At 44.7% G+C, this 26,309-nt stretch overlaps 1 protein-coding gene across 2 annotated transcripts in view; it reads left to right on the top strand.

The window, feature by feature from the left end:
- Positions 1-20,924, top strand: part of OSGEP (O-sialoglycoprotein endopeptidase) — an 871,251-nt gene extending 850,327 nt beyond the window's left edge. For both annotated transcript variants that reach the window (XM_085611966.1, XM_085611965.1), the window contains 2 exons: positions 17,498-17,596; positions 18,606-20,924. In XM_085611966.1, the coding sequence (XP_085468092.1) occupies positions 17,498-17,596; positions 18,606-18,645 (139 nt within the window). In that variant the 3' untranslated portion in view covers positions 18,646-20,924. The remainder of the gene's footprint in view (positions 1-17,497; positions 17,597-18,605) is intronic.
- Positions 20,925-26,309: the final 5,385 nt, after the last annotated feature.

The following is a 26,309-nucleotide window of genomic DNA, read 5'->3' as shown; positions in this document are numbered from 1 at the left end:
GGAAGTGTACAAGTTGTTTCTCTTCAAAATAAGTTTTTTCGAGTCACAGGACCTAGTGATTCCACCTAGTAGAGGTATTGTGCATTGGCATCAGCTCCTTTGTTAATTTTTTTTTTCTTCTCCATCGTGTTTTAACGTGTCGATATGAGCTCCGGCTCGACACTGTGTGGAGTTCTCGCCAGGCCCTCTGATCTGATTCCTTGTCAGTTGTTCCAAATAATCCTGCTTTCTCGATCTACACCGTCGCGTATCTTCCAACTTTGTGTATGTTAACCGTTCGACTCTCTCAATCCGGTTCGAGAATGTCCCCTTGATGGAAAGGACTCCATTCCGCTTCCGTTCTACTTGCCACATCAAGTACCCGACCTGAACTCTACGAAGTCTGCCATCTTTGCTTGTCTCCTGACCATTGTGAAAACTCCTGTACAGCATTCCCAGGTTCCATACCCAAAAATCTCTTCTGAACGGACAAGCATGTCGCCTCAGCTGCCATGGCGCATAGATGGGAGGAGCAAGAGACACCGGACATCTTCGGTGAGCGATAGGAGTCTGATGTTGAAGTGGTGGATGCTCCAGGCGTCGAAATACAGGTGGCCTCACCGGAAAGCATTGACTCCGAGTTAGATGACAAGTCAGAAGAGCCTCCTCTGGCCCAGCATCCAAAGGAAATCACAGTGAGTACTACTCACAATGTAGAGGCGCCAGCCTCAAGCTCCTGTGCTGCTTACGAGGCCTCTGGTGAGTCACTGGCTTCCTAACATTGTCTATAACGAAAGTCCAAGCCCGAACCGACACCTGTTCTTCAGTCGGCGCTGTAATCCTCCTCCAAGCATCGTTTGCCACTTCGGCAACAAAACCAAAGGTGCATCCTCGACCACTGTCTGATTCGAAACCGGTTAGAGCCAAAAATTTCAGGGGCGAGATGAACCGCACCAAAGCATTCGGAGCCAAGTCTGAGTTTGGTGCAGATGTTCTTGGACTTAAAGCATTCAGAGCTGAGATCAAATTCAACACCTTCTGGACTGCGACCCTCTTTGGTTCCATCACGGCCTCCTCCTACGAATGCCTCCTCTGTCGCTTCCGATGACTCTGGATAGCCAAACCTTGAGCGACTGCAGGAACACCCTCATGCTCAGCAGCAACACATCCATATTCAGCCAGGCAGTTTTCAGATTCAAGCTCAACCTCCACAGGTCTCAAAGAAGTGTTCCCCATAAGAGGAGGCCATAATTTCCCCAGTGCTTCCTGCTCCTAAAAGGCCCTAATGACATGACAGGGCTACCTCTCCACTACCTCCTGCTCGTCCTCCTTCACCTCCCCCGTTCCTCGTGTGTTGCCTTTGGAGTCTCCACAGCACCCACCTCGGGGGTTCCTCACACTTAGGGGGGGCAGAAAGTCCTGGGCTAGGGCCCAAACACCTGGGACAACTACGATATACAACCCCCCACATATACAGATCCAGACCTGTACCATGCTAAATCCTCTCCTCCAGACGATATTACTTCATACCATAAGTTTCTACATAGGGCTGCCGCATTCCACAATGTAGAGCTCCATGTGCAACAAGAGGAGGATGATTTCAATTGTGGAAACCCTTTCCTCTACCGAACGCTCATTCCAGTACCTTCACATGCTCATGGTGGTTCTCAAACCTGCCACTGAGATTTTCAAAGTACCGGTTAAGGTGAGAGTTATGCCTGGAGTAGAAGGAAATTCAAGGCCTCCCCCCAGTGACCCTCCATACATTTGTGGCCAGTTACCCCCTGAATCTGGTGGTTCATGCAGCCAGTAAACTAATTAATACTCAAGGCACTGGTGATACAACGCCCCCTGACCGGGAGAGCAAGAAGATAGATGCTGGGAGTAAAAGTGGTGGCACAGTTGGCGACGCATTGGTGAATTTCCCATTCCATCGGCTTACTCTCCCGGTACAACCGCAACCACTGGGTTCAGATGGCGAACTTGATAGAACATCTCTCAGAACAGTACTGCAAGAAATGGCAGCAGTTGGTAGCAGAAGGAAAGATTATGTTCAATTCCAATATCCACTGCGCTCTGGATGCTGCAGATACAGCTGCTCTCTGCATTAACACAAGCATCCTCTTGCACCATGTGTGCTTGTGGGTTTCTGGTTTAAGCCAGAGATCCAGCAGCACCTCTTGAATGTTCGATTTAATGGTCAGCATCTCTTTGGCCCGCAGGTCGACAAGATGCTCGGAAAAAATTAAGAAAGGCACTGATACGGCCAAGACCATGGGTGCCCTCTTAACACTGCCTACCCGAGGTTCCTTTCGGTGCTCACAGTTTTGCTGCACATCCAAGACCCCCACACCTTCACTAGGTCAGCGCAACAATCCCCTTTTCGCGAGGGTACTGCACTGGTGGATACAGGGGAAATAATGGCAAGGTTAGAGGTAAGGATGCAGCCGCAAAAGGAACTGCACTCCCCCTCCCAAAAGAACAGTGACACTCTTCGATTAACCCCCTATCACACACCTGTTGCATGGGTTTCTACTCTGCTGGGCAGAAATCACCTCAGATGTTAGGTTCTAGATATTATACAGGATGGGTACTGTCTGGAATTCACACAAACATCACCCCTCAAGAACACAAATGATCCCTGGACAAGGAGGCCATAGAGCAGGTTCTGTCTCAACACTACAAAAGGGTGTATATTCCCTGTACTTTCTTATCCCCAAGAAAGATGGCTCTCTCAGGCCTCTCAACAAGTACATTTTGTCAGAGCACTTACACATGGTGACGCTACGGAACGTCATACCATTATTGCAGAAAGTCAACTTCAGGCCCGCCCTAGTTCTGAAAGACACCTACATCCACATACCCAGCACATTGAAGATACCTAAGGTTGGTGGTAAGTGGTCGCCCTTATCAATTCAGAGTGCTCTTCTTCATGGTTACCACAGCTCCAAGGGTTTTTACCAAATGTCTAGCCATGCTGACAGCTCATCTTAGGAGGAGCAGCATCCGCGTGTTCCCTTACCAAGATGACTGGCTGATCAAGAGCAGGACGCAGTAACTGCCTAGTGTGCACCCAGACCACAATTTGACACCATGCTCAGTGTGGGCTTTACCATCAATCTGACCAAATCCCACCTCCAGCCCCTTCAAGTACAGCCCTTCCTAGGAGCTATTCTAGATGTGCATGTGGGAAAGGTTTAACCCAGTCCAGCAAGAATATAAGCCCTCCAAAACCACCTACCATTTTTCAGCCAGATTGTCAGGTGACAGTGTGGCCTAACAAACGCATCAGAACTTTGATGTGTTAGACATGATTGGAATCTTACATAGCTAAAGTCCTTCTTGCACCCGTAACAGGAGTGCCTAGCAGCACAGTGGTCTCAAGAAAAGGGTCATCTGGAGGACCTAGTGTTGGTTTGGGGCTGCACGCATTGCTCTCTGCAGTGGTGGAGCACAAACAACCTGTTACGGGGGCAGCCCTTCCTGGACCCAATGCCGCAAGAGATCATCGCCACAGACGCCTCACTCTCAGATTGGGAAGCACATCTGTCATCTCAAAGTGCAGGGTCAGTGAACCATGCCCAACAAACTTTCCACATCAATAACCTTGAGCTGCTAGCCATTAAGCTCACTATCCGACCTTTTCACCCTCTCATCCAAGTTAAAACACTCTTGGTATGCACAGACAAAATGACTGCTGTATTCCACTTAAAGAAACAAGGGGGCACACAAGCGTCTGGCGGTGTACAATACATCACAGAGAAAATCTGCTCATTCAACACATTCCCAGGTGGACAACGGTCTTGCCGAATTGCTCAGCAGGTCCCACCAACAAGTCTACAAATGGTAACTCTACCCCCAGGTCCTACTCCCGTACTTTCAGCACAAGGGTTCCAAATATAGATCTGTTCACCGCCGCCAAAAATGCTAAATGCCCAAACTTCGAAACCAGACTACCACACCCACAGTCCTTGGGCAATACAATATGGAGTTGGTAAGGGATAATTTGCCTATGTTTTTCTGCCTCTCCCACTTCTTCTGTTCGTGGTCAGGATGCTGAAACAGACATCCCTCATGCTCATCTTAGTGGCACCAACCTGGGCACGACAGCCATGATACTTGACACTGCTAGAACTCTCTCTAGTTCCACACAAGAAGCTCCCCAACTTGCCAGATCTTCCCACACAAAATCATGGCACTCTTAGACACCCCAACCTTCAGTAGCTCAACCTTGTGATGTGGCTTCTGAGCTCTTAGAGTTTGGTTATCTTAACCTACCAAAAGAGTGTATGCCTATTCCCAAAGAGGCCCACACAGACCTACTACCAGGGCCTGTTACACAGCCAAGTGGAAACGTTGCTGTACTATTGTCTTCCCAAAAATGTAAATCCTCTCACAGCATCTGTACAAGACATTGTCTGTTACTTCCTTCACTTACAGAAATCAGACCTTGCCTGCGCCTCTATTCATTTACACCTGGCTCCTGTAGCTGCCTATTTACAGAACAGGCACCATATTTCACTATTCAGAAAACCAGTCATGAAGTCATTCATGGAAGGCCTCAAAAGAGTAATTCCACCCGAACACCTCCTGCTGCTGTTTTGAACCTTAACATAGTCTTCACTAGACAGATGGGCCCTCCTTATGAACCACTTCCTTTTTGCCCGCTCCAATTCTTGTCTCGGAAGTTGGCTTTTATGGTAGCCATCACTTCTCTAACACGAGTTAGTGAAATACATGCCCTTACCTTGGAGAAGCCTTTCCTCCATGTACATCAAGATAGAGTGCGTCTCTGAACTAATGCAAAATTCCTTCTTCGGTATTTACTACCTTCAATCTTAGCCAGACATGAGACAATTGAGCTGACAGTCGTCTTCCCACATCCACAAACGGTAGCAGAACGTGCTCTGCACACTCTGTGTCAAAATAGCACTAATGAATTACTTCAACAGGACAAAGAACCTTTCCAATCAACAGGACAAAACCTTTCCATAAGACACAACAGCTGTTTGTGTCCTACTCCAAGCCACACAAAGGAAGTGCTCTTTCTAAGGAAGGTATTGACATTTTGGTTGGTCATGTATATACAGACTTGTTATGCCAAGGCTAAAATAACGCTGTCCAGACCTCCCCTCAGGCTACGCCACTGTTTTTGGGAGGACTGCTTTACAGTCTATGTACAGCATGTGTATCTACAGATACACATGCCACAAAGTGAAAATGTTACCCTGTTAGCATCTGTTTATGGCATGTAGTGCTGTAGATTTGCATGCAACCACCCTCCCTCCGCTATGCATGATCATCTTTACTGTTTTCTCTAAACCCCATCTCCAATCTCGCCGTCTATTCTGGAAAAAGCAATCTAACAATGGAGTCGATGCCCATGTGCATTATTTCTAATGGGTGGAGTCAGTAGGTCCAGTGAATCAAAAATACTACATTATAAGAAAAACAAGTTGTACACATCCAAGCTCAACACTAGGTGGCAGACGTATGCACAGCATGTCAAGCTATAGCACTATATGCCACGAACAGATGCTTACAGGGTAAATAACGTTTTCCTTCCAAATAGTTTGGGGTCCATTTCATCAATGGCTTGGATGTAATTTAGGAACTAAATGTTATCAGTCTTCTGGCTGTTTGCCCTATTTTTTTGGTAGCGATATCTAATGCCCATATTTTTGTTAATCCATGAATATATTTTGGAATTTGTATAGGAATATCTATATTCATAACAGATTTGTTAATGCATCCATTATTTGTTCACTTTACTAATAAAAAAAAGTGAATAGTTATGTCATTTTTGAAGAAGATATTGTTTCAGATTGTACATAGATTATCATTTACAATTTAGCATTCACAAATTCAGATCAATAGAAGAAATAGGTGGTGGCTTTGATCTTGAATGGCTTTCCAAATTTGAATGTTTAATGGTCAAATACATTTTAAAACAGGGTTATATGTTTCAAGTGATAGTTTTCTGACTAGATGTAAAGATCACTCACTCTTGTATATTGATGAAGGTCATTCATCATTTGAAGCTAACCTCTTTGTGTAAAGACATTAACAATTTATAAATATAGTTCTAGTGCTGCATGCACCACTAAAATATTTTCTTTTATTAGAACACACATTACCACTTTTTTAATCACAGTGCAACTTGGCACTGATTTTATTTAATGTTGCATGTGTCCATCATTCTCCAGCTAAGGCAGTGTGTATTATTGCAGTCAATAAAACATTTACAGCGCAAGTTTGTGTTTTAACCCCTTCGCTGCTAGGCCTTTTCCCCCCCCGTGCTAAGCCTTTTTTGGGCTATTTGGGGTAGTGCTTGCTTAGGCCCCTGTAACATTTTGACCACATAAGGTATCCATGCCAAATTTGCGTCCTTTTCTTCCAACATCATGGGGATTCTAAAGGTACCCAGGGTTTGTGGATTCCCCTGGAGGGGTCCCAGAAATTAGCCAAAATACAGCAAAAGTTTGTTTTTTGGGGGGAAAATAGGAAAAACGGGCTGCAAATGAAAGCGCCTTGATTTTTCCCTCCAAATGTTATCAAAAAAGGATTTGTGGGGCTGAAATCACCATTTTTCCAGCTTTTAGGGAATGACAGACTTTTGTCAGAAAACCAACATTTTTTACACAGTTTTGGCATTTTTCTGGGACATAGCCTATTTTTACTATATTTTGTGCTTTCAGCCTCCTTCCAGTTAATGGTAGAAATGGGTGTGAAAGCAATAATGGATCCTGGAAAGAAAGTAGACTATTCTGAATTCAGCAAGGGGTCATTTGTGTAGATCCAGCAAGGTTTCTTTATAGAAACTAACAGTTAAGTATAGGAAAACTTGAAAATTAGTTGAAAAAACAGCCTTTTGTGTCAACGTTTTTACCTGTAACTTCTTCTAATTATGTCAGCTCTTTGAAAGCAATATACCGTTACATCCGCTGGACCTTCCTGGTTGTGGGGATATACAAGACTTGTAGGTTCATCAAGAACCCGACGAACCCAGAGTCAAAAACTGAGCAGCAATTTGCAATGGCTTTTTATTATGTACCGGGTATATAGCAATAATTGTGGGAAAATGTATACATGGAAAAATCGGTATGAAAGACACCTATGTATTTCTGAAATGGGAACAAACTATAGAGTTTAGAAACAGTACATATTTGCACATTTTCGAAATTGGGAATACTCATACTAGCATGAGAATTATCGGTCATTTTTCAAAATGACATTTTTTTCTTACACAATGTCTTTCATTTGGAATGCAGAAATGCACATAAATCAATAGGTAATAACAGTTGCTTTACAAATCTGAATTACCCTAAGTCTCCCGATAAAAATGGTACCTCACTTGTGTGGGTAGGCATAGTGCCCACAACAGGAAATTGCTCAAAACCCAACGTGAGCACACCACATTTTCAGAAGGAAAATTTACCCTTTTTTTGCAAAGTGTCTAGCTGTAGTTTTTGAACACTAGCTCTGCCGGCACCTAGGTAAACCTAGCAAACCTATACATTTTTAAAAACTAGACACCCAGGGGAATCCAGGATGGGGTGACTTAGCTGCCTCCCACCAGGTTCTGTTACCCAGAATCCCATGCAAATCTAAAAAATTGTCAAAAAAACACATTTCTGTGGTGGAAAGTTCTGGAATCTGTGTGGATCCACAAATTTCCACCCACCCCGCGTTCCCCAAAGTCTTCCGAGAAAAATGGTACCTCACTTGTGTGGGTCGGCCTAGTGCCTGCGACAGGAAACGGTGCAAAACGCAACATGGTCACACCTCAATTTCGCAGTGAAAAATGACCATTTTTTGGCAAAGTGCCTAACTGTAGTTTTTTAACCCTAGCCCTGCCGGCACGTAGGGAAACCTAGCAAACCTATACAGTTTTGAAAGCTAGACACCCAGGGGAATCCAGGATGGGGTGACTTGACTGCCTCGCACCAGGTTCTGTTACCCAGAATCCCTTGCAAACCTAAAGAATTGTAAAAAAAAAACACATTTCCTCCACATTTCTGTGGTGGAAAGTTCTGGAATCTGTGTGGATCCACAAATTTCCACCCACCCCGCGTTCCCCAAAGTCTTCCGAGAAAAATGGTACCTCACTTGTGTGGGTCGGCCTAGTGCCTGCGACAGGAAACGGTGCAAAACGCAACGTGGTCACACCTCAATTTTGCAGTGGAAAATTACCCTTTTTTGGCAAAGTGTCTAACTGTAGTTTTTGAACCCTAGCTCTGCCGGCACCTAGGGAAACCTACCAAACCCACACATTTCTGAAAAGTAGACACCCGGGGGCTTCCAGGGAGGTTTGGCTTGCTTGGATCCCCCAACGTTTCCTTTTTGTGTGGGAAAGTGTGGCATCACCGGGCTCACATACATTTATTACCACCCAGCATTCCCCAAGGTCTTCTGATAAAAATGGTGCCTCACTTGTGTGGGAGGCCCAATATCGCGACAGGCAAGGGCCCAAAACGTTTTGAGGCAGCATCAACATTGCCTATCAAAAAATGTATGAGCCCGGTAATGCCACACTTTCCCACACAAAAATGTTTGAAAAAAGTGATTTTTCCAGCTAAAATTGAGGTTTGTAAGGGATTCTGGGTAAGGAAACGTTGGGGGATCCACGCAAGCCATACCTCCCTGGAAGCCCCCGGGTGTCTAGTTTTTAGAAATGTGTGGGTTTGGTGGGTTTCCCTTGATGGCTGCCGAGCACGGGGCCAAAAACCCAGGTGACCCCCCCCCCCCCCCCCCCCCCCTGGAAAACCAGGTGGTTTTGAGATAGGCAATTTTGATGTTGCCTCACTATGTTTTGGGCTCTTGCCTGTCGCGGGTACTTGGGCCTCCCACACTAAAGTGAAAGATTCCTGCACAGCCATCTACTCCTCAAACACACACACATACTGGTTGGATTTGGCACGAGGGTGAGTGATGGTTCAGGTATATAAAATTTTATTAACAAGAGATTTCACAAAAATGAAATGCACTGTCAATAATTAAATGGACAAAAAAATGAACCAGTGACTCGCAGCTCGTGAGCTGAAAAGCCACGGCAAGGCACCAACTGCTGTACAGGCCATTCAGACACCTTTCATGCGTGATACCCACAAGACCATTCACACCACCAGGCACGAAACCAACACATTACAACATTCACAACAAGCATTGGCATGGCCAATAGGTCTCGCTTTTGGGAACCTATAAGTATTTAGTTATGCAGCACAATATCCTTGGTACAACAACATCAACTGTTGCATGGCTAAAAACTTATAAGGTCCCAAAGGCGAGACCTATTGGCTATGCCAATGCTTGTTTAGGCTGGCCAGCCTCTGTTATACTTATATTTGCAGATTGTGAGCTTGTCGGGGTATTCTTCAGGGCCCACCCCCAGGCCTCTTGCTGGGTCCTTTGTGAACAGTTAAATATGTGCTTCGTTTATCCATCACATATTCAGAGAGCGTTGTCTAGGTAGTTAAACAGAAAAGAGATTAAAATAGATCAAGGTATGGTGGAAAGATAAAGGAAATGCACTATTGCTCGCTTTGACCTTATTGGGAACGTTGGTGTGCAGTGATTTGATATGTGTTACTGAGTTTGCTGCAGCCAAATGCAGACATAAAAATGGGTGAAAAATGCATTTGGCGCTATGTAGTATATTTAGACATAACTTTTCATGCGGTAACCATCAGCCAATCTAAGGCAAAGCAGTAACTGCTTGTTCTGCACCTTCCTCTGCAAACTCAAGGTATTGTGGTCCCAATTTTGCCCATAATTTAGTTGGCTGGCATGAGTAACGTGTATCAAGAACTGTTGGGGGGAGGGGGGGTAGTAGGCAAACGAATAATTTGTAATGGTGTCCAGTGCTTTATTCAGAATTCTGAAAGGGGCTTTCACCAGTTGTTCCTGACGAATAATTATCTGATGTAGTGTTTGACAATTGTGTGTTGTGGTAAATCTTGTGTATTCTGGTTTCCAAATGGTTGTGCACTTTGCAGAACGACCTATATGCTAATGGGTCAAATTACGAATTGTCCACTCTAGGGGCCCTAAACGGCCTGCATGGATATAGGCGTGACATGACCTACATCACTGTAATTGTTTCCCGAGAAAGAAAAAAAAAAAAGCTGCCTTGTGCCACTTTTTAAATTGTTTTTTTTTTTTTTTTTTTTACATATGTGTTTCTTGTTGGGGGAAGACATGGGGTGTTGTGGAGTATCGACTTCTGCCTGCTCGCCCCTAGGGCTGCTGACAGTTATCCTTTGCAGATCAGGTGCTACCGCAGCTCAGAGGGTTTTGCTAACTGATCATTTGTTTTGAAGCCGCAGTTGAAGTTCACAAGCTGTTGAGACACACATTTGCAACTTGTAAATGTGATGTGAAAGTCTCTTTATGCCCTCTCATATTGCAATGCTCAAAAGCCAATTTCTGACCTATAAAATGCTGCTTTATACTGTAAAATCTCTTTAGTGGTCGCAAACCTTGTGGTGTTTGTATATTCGAGTTTGCATGCCTTATGAGTATTATTGTTGGAATGTCAGTTAATACTCTGCAGGTCCTGTGTCTCTGTGCCAGGTGCCCAGCCGTGGCCCCCTGTACATGTAAAGCTCACAGGAGCTGCTGAGACTTTATCAGGAAGCACTGACTGAGACTGACTGTGCCTCTGCACGGTTGGACGCTGCAGCATCTCACATAAAGACTTCATTAATGGGCAATGAAACCTAAAGTAAATCGTCCTGAAGCGGTCTACGAAGGCAAAACGTTTCCCAAGAAAAGTGACTGGACGGTGTAAATTAATGAGGAATTGTAGCTTAGTGGTAGGTCGTGTGATTTTGTCTTCTAAATGGTGTGAGGCCCTCCTAATGCATGTTACGCTTTATAAACTTTCTAAATTTCAAGCTGTGTGAAAATGCGTGCTATTAGCTAACAGGTTAAGTAATGAAACGTCGTGTACTCTGTTCGCGTGCATAGTTGGTATGCGGTGCCCTGAGCGCTGGAAGGGCAGTGTCTAGGGGCAGTGAGTGTAAACATAACCTGGTGGCCATTGGCGGCATGTGGAGGCCTGTGCCGTGGAGCCAGCTTGATAGCTGATCACTGTGCAACAAAACAACTAATTTGGTCGCTACAAGCGATTTATGGAAACGTGAGGTACATATTTGGCGGCACTGGCGTTAAACTAGATTTGCTGATGAAGAAATAAGTGTTACTTCATTCAGGTGCTCTGCTACTGTTCGTCTGATTCCGAACTTCCTTCTCGGCTCTTATTTCAGCTAATGAGTGAATTTAGTCAAATATAATGTGCACACAATATAGGGAGAAGGCGGGCCAGCCATTTTATCAATAACGGACGCTTATTGTGAGGCCCGATTCGCAAAGTGGGAAGTAAAATTGTCTTTGGATAGTTTTCTGTGCAGAAGGGATTTGGAATGTGTTTGGATGGTCGAATGCACCTTCCGATCAGTCAGGTTTATAATGCAAGTATAAGTGAGCAGTAGCAGATGAGAAGCCTTAAATGTATATCTATGGTTCACATATTAAAATTGAAATTGAAGCCTCGCTTGCTGTTCTCTACCATTTTCATGTTTTACCATGCTTTGTCAGTGGTTCGCCAAGATTAAAAAAAAAAAATCTGTGGAACATTCTATGTATTTATGTATACAAGTGTAGCTTTGCATTTTTCACATTTTTAGAAAATCTCTCAAAGCCTTTGCTATATGTTCCGTGCTGGCCCAGCCTAGACTTTGAGGAGTGGGTAGAAGGGAGGGGGGTAGTTAGAGCAGACAGCAAGGGGGTGGAGGAGGCTTAATGAGCCATGACAGAAAGGCAGATGGCGGCTGCGGGCGTGCACGCTCATGTGCACTCAAGCTTTAGGCCACCAAAAGCCTCCGGTGGCACTTTTAAAAGCCACTTACTAAATGTCTCGAAGAGACAGCGTGCGCTGTCTCAGGCAAGACCTAAAAAGGGACAAAGTACACCCTGCTTCAGAAAGACACATATTATTGCACAGCCATCTAATCCTCAAGCACACACACATACTAGTTGGATTTGGCACGAGGGTGAGTGATGGTTCAGTATGTACAATTGTATTTGCAAGTGATTTCACAAAAATTAAATGCACTGGTAATAATTGAAAGGACGAGAAACTGAACCATTGACTCGCAGCTCGTGATCTGTAAAGCCACGACAAGGCACCAACCTCTTTACAGGCCATTCATACGCCTTTCATACGTGTGACACATGCAAAACCATTCCCACTGCCAGCCGCGGGCCCATCACATTACAACACACACCAGCAGACAGCGCCATTCAAGGGCCCATCACTTTCACACGCACACATTCCTGACACAGCAACCACACAAGCTAATGGATTGCGTGGAGTGGCGCTCAGCTAGCAATGTGTGTAGTGACCAGCAGCAAGTCACTACTCACACACCGCCAGCCGAGCACAAGTCCACGCACACCGCCAGCCAAGCGGCAGTTCATGCACACCGCCAGCCAAGATCAGTCAACGCACACCGCCAGCCAAGCGCCAGTCAACACCCACCGCCAGCCAAGCGCCAGTCCACGCACACCGCCAGCCAAGCGCCAGTCCACCCACACCGCCAGCCAAGCATCAGTCCACGCACATCGCAAGCCAAGCGCCAGTCCACGCACAACGCCAGCAAGCGCTAATCCACGCACACCGCCAGCCAAGCACCAATGCACACACACTGCCAGCCAAGCGCCAGTCCACGCACACTGCCAGCCAAACGCCAGCCTACACACGCCGCCATCACATTTAGGATTTTTTTAATACAAAAAAAAAACCCACAAACAAATTGCAAATAGATACAAATCTACTAACACAAAATCCGAAACTAAATACATGCACTAATGCCAACCTTGAAACAGAATAATTTTTTTAAACAATACAGACCAGGCAGTTCACTTTACCACTTATGGATGCTCCCAAAAATTATTTTGCGTGTGGTATGCTCTAAAACAAGCAGGCACACACCCCCCTGGGTTAGGACACTCGGGCAGAAAAGACGAGTCTCCTTCCGCAAACCTCTTCGCCAACAGACACTCCATCTCCTTGTGGGAAAGCCTTTTGAGGATGTGGGAGTAATGTAATCAGGAAAGTGGCGATCTTTCAATTGAGCCACATCCTCCACCACTCCAACTCTAGGAACACTTGCCTGTTCCACAACAACAAGGCTGCCTATCACAGAGTGCTGAAACTGAACAAATGTCAACTTTGACCCAGGAGAACACTCCTTGAACACAACAAAAGCATTGAAAGTTGCTAAGTTGAAGAGATGAATGGCCAACTTCTTATACCAAACATAAGCCTTACGAATAGCAGTGTAAGGCGCCAATCTCTGATCTACTCTGTCAACACCACCCATGTGCGTATTGTAGTCTACAATGCACACAGGTTTGCTCACTTCAGCAACCTGACCCCAAACAGGCACTGGTGAAGTACTCTCATCATGGATGGTAGTCAGCATGTACACATCCCTCCTGTCCACAAATTTCACAGCTAGTAGTTCATCACTACGCAAGGAACTGCACTGTCCCCTCTGAAGTTTTTTGCAAACAAGCTCTTTTGGATAACCTTTACGGTTAGAGCGGATTGTGTCCACTTTAAACAATTCCTTAAACAATTGCACAGCAGTGTAGAAGTTAGAAAAAGGTACAAATGGTGGCCTCTGTTAAACAGTCTTCTAGCAAGATCCCACACAATTTTCTCAAACTCCAAAAGTGGACGGATAACCAGGGGGGACAATAGTGGAATCTCGACCAGTGTACACACGGAAATTAAAAACATATCCTGTCCTACTCTCAGACAACATATACAGCTTAATTCCATAGTGTGCCCTCTTGCTGGGGATGTACTGCCTAAAAACCAAACGGCCCATGAACAAGACCAAAGACTCATCAATAGATATTTCTTTCCCTGGAGTATAGATCTCTGAAAATCGATCTACAAAGTGATCAAGAACAGACCGAATCTTAAAAAGACGGTCACAGTCAGGGTGAATACGTGGCATCGCCAAAGAATTATAAACAAAATGCAGCATTCGTAGCAAAAGTAGATACCGATCACGAGTCATAACTGCAGGAAATACGTCTGTTTCCATCAAGGGACTGGTAGACCACTATGAAGCCAGGGACGGCTTCCTTATCAAACCCATCAATAAAGTCAAACCCAAAGACTTCCTAATCTCTTCCAGATTTGTGGGAGTCCACCGGGTAGCTCTATGGTGGGGCCTAAGTTTGTCACTGTTGTCCCTCAAAACTTTTCAGCATACAAATTAGTCTGCTCAACAATCTCACCCCAAAATACATCATCCATAAACAACTGAAAAAACTGTATAGGCAGAAAATGTTCACAATCCTCTCTACACCCTGCATCACCGCTAAAGGCAGGCAACACCGGCTGCACCATGTTTGAATCAACCCAGAGTCCAGCACTTCCAGTAGGAAGCCTAGCAGCCTCAGGCTGCAATCCAGATTCCTCTTGCACCATCGGCACAGCAGTATCCTCCTCTAAAACAGGCACTTCATCCGCACTGAGAGTAGCGTCATCTGCACTGAGAGTACCTTCATCATCCGATGATTCCATGTGGAGAGAAAACTCACTGCCAGAATCTTCCCCTGGCTCCTCTCCCTCAGACGCACTGTCAGTCTCATAATCCTGCTCAGAGGAAGATTCAAGAAGCATACCAACCACCCGTTGAGCAGTCATTCTACGGCTAGCCATAATGCTTACTAATAAAGGTAACTTGTCAAACAAGTCAACAACAACAAACACTTTGTAAAATAAGTAATAAACAAAAAGCACCTTTATCAAAAACACATATATATACTCCAAAACTATACCACTTACTTGAGAGGCAGCTAAACTCACCACCACCTACTCTGCACAGACACAGTATGGATCAACAATATCCCACTAAAAAAGAAAGAGAAAAGAAATTACACATAAGACCATGCAAAACACATCGCAAAGAATTTCATGCTCAAAACACTAACTAAATCTGCTGCCATTATGACACCACTTACAAAAAAATTCATTCATACATTACAATATTACTCATTTAGAGTAAATACAACAAAAATGTTTTTCTTACCAAAAAAATGCAACTACGCAAAACTGCAGAACAACCACTGTCGAAACCGCAAACAGGAGTCAAAAGCTTTACACTAGAATAAAAATGAGAAAAAAACATGACAATCACATATGCAAATAATGCGCCAGTCCACACACAATCCACCAGCCAAGCTAAGGGGTAGGTGGACCTAAGAGTATAAATTAAATATTCATCCCCGTAAACGGGGAGCAACCCTTGCGGCCACTCCCCAACACACAAATTTTAAAAACCATGGTATCTAGTGGTTTCTGCCCCGGCAGATGGGCCTAAAAACATACTGCTATTCTGCCACCCAAAGAGGGCAGAAATGGCCACAATCATCCTCCCATAAAGGGGAGCGACCCCTGTCCAAGGGGCCGCTCCCCAACATTAAAAAAACCCTGGTGGCCTAGTGGCCCTACAAAACAAAAAAATCAGGCGATCTGCACCTCAGGGTGATACCAAAGGGGATGATGGACGAAGCGTTTGAGCAAATCAAACACTCACCCCCAGTCAACTGATCTGGGTTTAAACAATCATCATTCTTTAGCTCACTCCACCACCCCAGTTCAGACATGGCCATATGCAAATCAGTCTGACCCTGTGCGCTTTGTTCGCCCTAAGTTTTCAGGGTATGCCCAGACGTGGGTCCCGTGCTTACTTTGCCACTGGACTCAAGCTAGCCTGGCTGATGAGACAGAAACCGGTCCCAGGATGGTTGTTTCCGGTCCAGGGAAGACATGGCTTGGCAGTTCGGGCTGGACTGTTCCCATGAGGCACACAGTCAGACTGATTTGCATATGGCCATGTCTGAACTGGGGTGGTGGAGTGAGCTAAAGAATGATGATGAATTAAACCCAGATCAGTTGACTGGGGGTGAGTGTTTGATTTGCTCTAGCGCTCCGTCCATCATCCCCTTTGGTACTGCCCCTCAGGGTGACAAAAACAGGAGCAACCCTTGCCCGAGGGGCCACTCCCCACTACATTTATTATATTGGCCCAGTGTGCCGATTACTTTTTAAAAAAATGTAATCTGCCCCCCCAGGGGGGCAGACACAGCCAAAATGATTTCCCCCAAAAGAGGAGCGACCCTTGCCTAAAGGGCCGCTCGCCCAAACAAACCTAGGCTTTGGAAAATGACCCCCAAAGGGGAGTGACCCTTGCCCAAGGGGACACTCCCCAGTACATTTATTCAATTGGCCCAGTGGGCCGATTTAAAAAAAATTTAAAAAAATTAAAAAAAATTATAATCCGCCCCACAGGGGGGGGCAGACAAAGCCAAAATGGAGGCCCCCAAAGGGGGAGTGACCCTTGCCTAAGGGGCTGCTCCCCCAAACAATAAAACACATTAAAAAAAAATCCCTGGCGCTAGTGGGCATTCCTGCTGCATGATCGTGCAGCAGGAATGCACAAAAGAGGCATCGAGGGAAAGGAAAATCCTTCCCTTTCCCCCGATGCCTCTTTCGTTTAAATCCCCCCCCCCCCCCAGCCCTAAAACTTACCTGTTTGTTCTCCCACGCGCAGGAAGCAAATGGCTTCCTGCGCGTCGGAGAACAAAGGGAAACCTCCAAAGATGTCAGCGCAGCTCGCACGCTAACGTCATTTATGACGGGAGGGGGACGGGGGGAGGCAGGGGAAGGTCCTTCCCTACCTTCTCTGGTAAAAAACACCCGGATCGACCGCCCACGGGGGGGAGTTCCAGCGCTTCCCCCGTGGGTGGGTGTCATGACGTGCTGGACTCATCATGAGCACACAACTGTGTGCCATGACGAGTCCAGCTCGTCATGAGCATGCAAGGGGTTAATGGCCAATATTTTGTCTATTTTATTTCCTCCTAGTTTCCTCCTCTGTTACCTAGTCCAAAATTCTTTTTAAGCTGGCATCCTTTTCATTTGTATTTCTACTGTTGTGTAAACTTGCTTTAGTTGTTTGGTCCCAGTTGTTGTTATGCATTTTGGAAGTCTCAGCCATCTTATTTTGTTTGTTTTCTGTGGTCATTTGTATTACCCGGCCTTGATAACACAGGACTATGGTATTTTATGGAACAACAAGTGTTTTTCTAGCATCTCCATTTCCAGCAGCCTTTCTAAACATAGACTATACATAACTGTTTTACTCTACTTCTCATTCACTGTGTTCTCTTACTACTCCCTGTGTGTAAGCGATATTTACTGATGTTACTCTACAGTTTTCATAGTCCACTCCAATTATGCATTAATATAAATTTTATGTTGCAGCATGCTTTCTAGTCTCTTCCAATCAATTTTATATTTTAATTGAACAAAACAGTATGGAAAAGACCTGCTCCCTATGCTCAGTATTCTCCTTTCAACAAGACGTTAGTGTGCCACTGTGTTGCACCATTTGTCTGTATGTAACAAATTATTCTGTATTTTAATCTACAGGTTCTGCATTGATAACGGTGCAATGATTGCCCAGGCTGGCTGGGAGATGTTCTGCTCTGGACAGGTCACTTCTCTTGACCAGTCTTGGATAACACAAAGGTATCCTCATCTTTATGCATCCTTTGCAAACATTTGACTGCTCTTGGGCTCAAATTAGGTCTCCATTTTATGTAATGTTCTATCAGTTTGTAGAATACTATGCCACTGACAACACATCTTGTTTGCAGTACTGCTGACATCACAAGTCAACTTAAATAACTTGAGAAACAGTTTATAATAGCTTTAACTCCAAAGTGATTCCAGAAATTGACCAGAGATAATGCTAAGTTATCAAGTATTTAATTAGAAAACAGAATTGTCGCTTCAAACTTAACTTTGTGCTTTTTGAACCAGTGCATGCAAATATGATGAGCCGGTCAAAAAATGTAAAGAAGGAGGAGGGGAAATTAGTACATTCTTAAAGGAGAAGTATTTTTGGAAAGAAGCAAAGTCAGTACAGTGGCTTAAAGGACTAGTAGAATAAGTTATTCCTTAGTAGCTTGTAAAATAGATTTCCCTCTTTGACTCTCATTATAAGTAGCCTGTCAATTCCCGTGGGCCCAGTGATGGAAGTTACCATGTCCATCAGATTTATAAACTTTTTTTTTTCTCACAAGAAGATTTCTGTGCTGAAAATATCAGGAATCATCATGGTTCCTGCATGTTATTCCCCAAAGAGAATCTGTGTTATTTCCCTGCCCCCTAAATTACCGGACAAAATTAATTCAGGCGAAGGGGGGGTAATGTAGAGTTTAACTGGCCACTCGTAATGAGGGCATTTGTTAGTGCAACCAGAAGGCAGAGGCTGAATTTTCAATGTAGGCTTCCACACGGTATTGGTTGTTGAAATCGTTTGGAGCAATTGAGTTCTGTTATGGTACACTGAGAAAAATCATTGATATGTACTAGTTTTGCAGCATGAAATCTCTTTGGAAGAGAACTTTGGTTTCTGTGTTTCTCCTAACTGGAGACCGAGAAATGCTTTGTAGGATGGATGTCTTATTTCTCACTGATGTAACTTTCCTGCTTCCATCAGAATATTTTATTTCTCTTTTTTTTCATGGTTCAGGTACAGAACTGACGAGGTAGAGGTGATCTGGAGAAATTAAAAGAAAGGAGAGACTAGACAAAGTGATCTACAGACAGAAAGAATGCTTTCTCATCTTCAGCTTAAGATACTCGATGGAAGGGAAACAAACATATGTGACTCAGTCACTCAAACTGATTATGGATGTTCGAAGCTGCAACAGTAAACACATGATATGTTTTCATAAAATGAACACGACTTTGTCCCTAAGGGTCTTAAGACAATATCTGGGAATCACTGTTGTCATTGTCAGTGTTGAGACAGTACACTGACAATTGCAGCCGTTCTAATTTTCATGTCTAATATAGGGGTAAAAATCTATTTGGGGAGTGGGAAACATGAAAAGGATTGTTGCTTTTGCACACCTCTTTTACCTTCTCTATCCATGTTACTTATCTGTCCCTAGACCCTTCTTCTCAGTCACACTCTTATTCAGTGTCCCCTTCTTAGTTCCTGCCACTGTTCCACTCTGTCACATCATCATTGTCAACTTTGTAATCACTTCCACGCTCCCATTCTTCCACCCTCCCCATATTTGTCATGCTCCTAGTCTTTATTACTGAACCCGGTCTTGTCACACTCCCAATCCATCTCTATTCCACTTCGCCACGCACCTAATACCCTGTAACACTTTAGATCCCTATCTCATTGTAGTCCTTTTGATAGTCCTAACTTTCACACTGAGCTTTTGTATTGCAATTTTGGTACCAGGTACTTTGAGATTAATGTTCCGCTTAATGCATTGGACCTCTGACATGAAGGCGTGTCTTGGTCTCATGCTAGCGTTGTTAGAGAAACCATACAAAACTATATATTTAGTACTTAGAAATATAAAATATTCCAATTGCATATGTTTTCAAATGAATTGTTTCTATATTTTAGAAATGTAAACATGATGACCGAATTGTATTCTTGCAGAAGTTAAGACATGTCATAGCGTGTACTTCAGTGAAAATTAAACTACACTGTTAAGAACTTGCCTTTCTGTATATTTGTCTTATAGCTTTTCAGAAATTCCAATTCATTCATTGTATTTGACTACAGGTTACTGTGTAAGCTTATGATGAACATAAAGTGTACCAGTGGTTTCTTTCTTGTGGTGGATTACGCACAAGGGCTTGCAGTAGGCTACATCACTTAGTACTAATATCATTCATGATTCTCTGTGTGTTCAGTGGAAGTCTGGGATGCCGGCCAGTCCTTTAGGGTGAGCCTCCATTTTTTGTCACTGATGACTGATATATACAGCTAAATGTTGTATGTAGTAGCAGTTTATTCTTTGTACTTGGCTCATTGTAAGAGATGATAGTAGTGCAATCGCTATGGTTGGTTCTGCAATACAAAAATGGTACTCTGCAGTGAGGTCTATTATGTGCAAGCTATGGCCACAAACTACTGTGTACCTTTGATGGTAGCCACTTTGACATTGATGCATCATATAGAGTGAGTGTGTGTTGTAGTGGTTTGTTTGTCATTATCCACAACATGCAAGGTATGCGCTGTAGAGTAAGGTTTTCATTCATTCTTAAGTACCGGTTTGGGTGAAATGCGTGGCCATAGGCAAGCTCTTGGAAATGACGGAGAGCGTTTTTTCAAATACTTTTCAGTAAACAATGCACCACAGCATCATTGAACTGCTACCAGCGAATGTGAACATGGTCGTATTCTCAGTATTTGACAGCATCATTCAGATCAACCAGGCCCGACAGATTTTGTATGACTATCTTTAAAGTGTTTGTGAAATGGACACTGTGCAGATACGGGACTTCTTAAGCAGGCATAAATACGCTAGGAAATACTTTTTAGGTGTTTTCCCTAGTGATGGGCTACCAGCCGAAATAGGGCCAGAAAGAACGTGCACCTTAGTCTTTAACACCGATCCTTATTACAAGGGTGGAACACACTGGGCGGCTGTGTTTATAGATAGTGACAAGGTTACAGTGTTTGACAGTAAAGCAGAGTTCCCCGAGCACAGTATCTAAGTTTGTGAAAAAAGCCACAGCGAGGTTTGAGTATAACAAGCTAAGGGTCCAGGATTCGTTAGCCATCACATGCGGGGAACACTGTATTTATTTAATCAGTAAAATGTCGGAGGTTGTGGTGTTTAGAAATTTCTTAAATCTGTATTCGAGTGACCTTGTTAACAATGACAGTCTAGTTGTGAAATATGTAAAAGAAAACACAAGGGCATCGGTCAGACCTGTGAAAACAGAATATAATGTTTGTCAAAATTGTAAGGGCCTGTAACGTGTGTATGTTTAATGATGAACGTTTAAAATAAAGGCACTTTTAAAACACGCATTCAGACTCTATTTCTATGCTGCCACATACACCATAATTAAAAATGTTTTGAAAGACGAGTGAGACGGGATAAAAAGTTATAAAAGTGTTTATTACAAACAGTTATGTAGGTTGCGCATTTCAATGACATCCATTACTAAAGAAATATATGAAGAAAAATCAGACCCGTTTATACGTGTAATAGGCACAGATATTCAAAAAGGCTGTAGAAACATTAAGGATTAATCCACGTATGGGATTGGACAGCGGCCTTTTTCTCCGTACAGATGGCCCAAGTGGGTTGCTCCAAGAGGGGGATAGTCGTGGGGTTTTAGAGTCGGCTGGCAATGGAGGGAGGGGTGTCTTTAAACTTTCAAGCATACGGCGGTGATCGTTATTACCCACGAGTCTGGAAGGGATGTTGAGTTCATCGGCAGCTCGTAGAAACTGATCCCAACCTCTAGGAGCATTTTGATGCGTTAGAGTCTTGGGGTGTGTGAGACCTTTCACTAGATTGTACATGTGTGAACCAACAACCGGCTGTCCCTTGTAGAGATATTCGCCTTGCTCAATCCACGCTGTTAGGTCTTTAAAGCGGCGAGTTTACTCATCAAATTTGCGCTGCCCCCCTGTGCCTCTGACTTATATTTTTTAGGAGGTCGTCAACAAAGATATCCGAGGGCGGGGTCTGAGCTGGTTGCGGCTGTTGGGGATGCGTGGCAGGCGTTGCTGGCTGTTCAGAGTCTGGGGCATATAAAGATAGCTTATTTTTTTCGGTATCCCATTGCTTGTATTAACTTAGAACATTTTTAAGGGTGCTGGTGTAAAGGGTAGCTTTGTCGTACGAGTTTAGATCCATACGGTTCAAAATGTCTTTAATTTGAGCATCCAGTCGTAGAGTATCATTTCGCCGTATATCCCAGGTCTTGTTCGCAGAAGAGCCCAGTTGCTCCAGCCAGTGCTTAATTTGTAAAATTTGAAGTGCAGGTGCTGAAATCTTTGTCGGAGGCCACACCTACTTTTTCGTTGGCTCCACCCACTTCCTCCACTGGCTCCACCCACTTCCTCTATTAGCTCCACCCACATCGTCAACTGGCACTGCTAAAATTCAGATGAATTTCAGCAAGGGAGCCTGCCTTCCTCATAGTAAGGTTTAGATAGGAAGTTCACCTCCCCTGTGAACATTTTCAAAAAGATGAAATCAAAAGTACATTTAAAGCACAATTTTGAAACAAATTAGATAAAATCACTAATGCATTGAAAAGGGACAATTCCAGTGCTCTATGTGCTAATTTGGGGAAAGGAAAATACTCCTCCTCCTACTTTGCCCACCCAAATTCAGGCCATTTCCAAATCATACCCCTGCTTGCCCTGCAGCACTCACTCGAAAGAGACACAAAGTCTATACAGTTTGCCTCAATTTTAAGCTTTGGCTTCTGGTATAGCAAAAGCAGGGTAAGGTGGCAGTGTGCAGTTAGTTACACACTGTGATTCACAAAAATGAATTAATTAATTGACACTCAGGGCCGGACTGGGAACCCAAAGCAGCCCTGGCAAGTTTTGTTTCACCAGCCCCCATACGGTGCATAGCACACAAGCACAGCAAGCGTAATGACTGCCACAGGTGTTTGCATGGGGGAATTCTCCCCTCAAAAACATTTTGCAAAAAGAAAAACCAAAATGGTGCACAACACATTTTCCATTACATATTTAGCTGTATCAACTTTCAAAGCATAGTAAATCATAAATGATGACCTGGCATAAGCACCCAGGCCAGAAAGCATGGAAATCTCACACTCATAAGTACTCAGACAAGGAAACATGGAAATGTCACACAAAGGCACCCAGGCCAGAAAGCATGGAAATGTCACACAAAGGCACCCAGGCCAGAAAGCATGGAAATGTCACACAAAGGCACCCAGGCCAGAAAGCATAGAAATGTTACACAAAGGCACCGAGCCAGGACTGAAAGCATGGAACCGTCACACAAAGGCACCCAGGCCAGAAAGCATAGAAACGTCACACAAAGGCACCCAGGCCAGAAACCATAGAAACGTCACACAAAAGCACCCGGGCCAGCCGGCCAGAAAGCATGAAAATGTCAAAGAAAGGTACCCAAGCCAGTGGGGCTGGAACAATTTTCAGAGTGTTGGTGCTGCCCTCAATGTTACATCACTGAATGAAGTCATAAGATTGAGAAAAATGCAAACATCACACTAAGGACAAACCTAGCAAATGAGCCTTGCCGATTCCGGCGGAGGTGGTGAGAGTGTGGTATGTTGCAGTGGAGCATTTAGAAGCCCACTGCTTGTTGAGTGGTGTTGGTGAACTCAACTGTATGAACCAAATCTTTCCACAATCCTACACTCACCAACCCCAATTGCCTTAACTTCCTGCTCTATCCAGTGCTGTGGTAGAATACCTGCATATCGGCTGATGCTTTCGACAGTTGAGTAGCTTTGATGGGAAGAGGAGGTTTCTGAGGTGGGAGTATCAGGCAAGTGACACTTCTCGGGCTCCCTCTGTGCGAGCCTTCAGGGAGAATCCCTCTTCATTACTACCTCCACCTGACCCTGGACTCTGCAACGCACTCCCTTACAGGCTTGTTTATCCCAGTAAAAACAATAGTAAAATCACCTTCAAACTTAAAACATTGAATATAGTGGTAAATATAATTAGCACGCACTTCAAAGTATGTTCCACAGTAGCCCTTATGACCCCGACTGCTAATTAAATAAACAAAATCAGGAAGGCCATGACAGGGCCGGCTTCAGCGCTGATGCAAAAGTCTTTTTTGGCTTCGCACCAATAACCTCTCTCTCCGTAAATAACCTTTACTACCACCTTCCAACAGTGCCCCTCATCCCTCCATGGCCCCCTCTATTGACATCCTCCTCAGATTCCCTCACTGCCACACGCCACAAGTGCCCCTCATCTCCCCATAGCCCCTCCCCCTCATGACCTCCTCCTCGGATTCCCTCACTGCCACCCTCCACCAGTGTCCCTCATCTCTCTGTAGCCCATCCCCCTCATGACCTCCTCCTCAGACTCCCTCACTGCCACCCTCCAGCAGTGCCCCTCACCGCTCCCTCCTCCACCCCATGACCTCTTCCTCGGATTCCCAAACTGCCGCCCTCCAACAGTGTCCCTCATCGCTCCATAGCCCCTCCCCCTATTGACCTCTTCCTCAGATTCCCTCACTGCCACCCTCCAACAGTGCCCCTCATCTTTATGTGTTACAACAAACAATTGATGGACGGAATGCTGACAATGCAGACATTCTCCCCCAGTCAAGAGATCTGGGTTAAATCCATTGTTCTTTTGCCCACTACACCACCCCAGTTTAGACATGGCCATATGCAAATCAGTCTTGACCCTGTGCCTCATGGGAACAGTCCAGCCCGAACTGCCAAGCCTTGTCTTCCCTGGACCGGAATCAAGCAACCTAGGACCGGTTTCTGGCTATCAGCCGTCATCAGCCAGGATAGCTTGACTCCAGTGGAGACATGGCTTGGCAGTTCGGGCTGGACTGTTCCCATGAGGCACAGGGTCAAGACTGATGTGCATATGGCCATGTCTAAACTGGGGTGGCGTAGTGGGCAAAAGAACGATGGATTTAACCCAGATCTCTTGACTGGGGGAGAATGTCTGCATTGTCAGCATTCCGTCCATCACTTGTTTGTTGTAACGCTTTTCGCCCTAAGTGGGATGGGTATTCCCAGACGTGGGACCCGTGCTCACTACGCCACTGGAGTCAAGCTATCCTGGCTGATGACGGCTGATAGCCAGAAACCGGTCCTAGGATGCTTGATTCTGGTCCAGGGAAGACATGGCTTGGCAGTTCGGGCTGGACTGTTCCCATGAGGCACAGGGTCAAGACTGATTTGCATATGGCCATGTCTAAACTGGGGTGGCGTAGTGGGCAAAAGAACGATGGATTTAACCCAGATCTCTTGACTGGGGGAGAATGTCTGCATTGTCAGCATTCCGTCCATCACTTGTTTGTTGTAACGCTTTTCGCCCTAAGTGGGATGGGTATTCCCAGATGTGGGACCCGTGCTCACTACGCCACTGGAGTCAAGCTATCCTGGCTGATGACGGCTGATAGCCAGAAACCGGTCCTAGGATGCTTGATTCTGGTCCAGGGAAGACATGGCTTGGCAGTTCGGGCTGGACTGTTCCCATGAGGCACAGGGTCAAGACTGATTTGCATATGGCCATGTCTAAACTGGGGTGGCGTAGTGGGCAAAAGAACGATGGATTTAACCCAGAACTCTTGACTGGGGGAGAATGTCTGCATTGTCAGCATTCCGTCCATCACTTGTTTGTTGTAACGCTTTTCGCCCTAAGTGGGATGGGTATTCCCAGACGTGGGACCCGTGCTCACTACGCCACTGGAGTCAAGCTATCCTGGCTGATGACGGCTGATAGCCAGAAACCGGTCCTAGGATGCTTGATTCTGGTCCAGGGAAGACCTGGCTTGGCAGTTTGGGCTGGACTGTTCCCATGAGGCACAGGGTCAAGACTGATTTGCATATGGCCATGTCTAAACTGGGGTGGCGTAGTGGGCAAAAGAACGATGGATTTAACCCAGATCTCTTGACTGGGGGAGAATGTCTGCATTGTCAGCATTCCGTCCATCACTTGTTTGTTGTAACGCCTCATCTTTATGTAGCCCCTCTCTCATATGCATTTCATTTGTTGTATAGCGCTACTCATATCAGTGTAGTGTGTGTCAGTACTTTACACCACTCACACATTATACAGGAGACAATGAATCATACAAGTATGTAACTCAGTCTACAGGGAATGTCACATAAGCCAATGAGGATTACAAGGTGTATGAATCACGTGTCATCCATACCTGTGGGACGGAAATTTTACGAGGGTTTGGGCTGGTGAAACACAACCGTAGGATTTAAAGAGTATTCAATGGGGGTCAGCTTTACTGATAAAAATGTATATCTGCCCAAACATACTCATTTTGAAAACATTAGAATAATGAAAGACTGGGGAAGTTCTAACTATATCACACAAAAAGAAAGCGAAGTTCTAACTATACCATTCATGTTTAAACTTTGTATGTCTGCAGCTCTTTGGTGACAGTTCATTGGTCACTGTCCTATGTTAGGATTGTACCTTCTGAACTGCATGTAACACAAGGATCTCTGTGACAAAGGCAGTAACCCACTGAGCTTCCACATAAAATACAGTTTATCTGCATTTAAGAACTACTAACAGACAAATGATTGCTCTCCAGCAGGATCATTTATCACCAGCGTTATCTGGGCATTTTGTATTGTCTTATTGTTGTCCTGCATCGGCCATGATAATGCTTAAAACTGTCTAAATGAAGCGCACACGAAGTATGTGTCCTGCTGGGCCTGTGCAGATTTTAAAAAGAAA

Source organism: Triturus cristatus, chromosome 6, assembly GCF_964204655.1.
Source record: "Triturus cristatus chromosome 6, aTriCri1.1, whole genome shotgun sequence".
Taxonomy (NCBI): Eukaryota; Metazoa; Chordata; class Amphibia; order Caudata; family Salamandridae; genus Triturus; species Triturus cristatus.
Note: the sequence above shows the minus strand (reverse complement) of the source record. Positions and strands in the feature narration are given on the sequence as shown.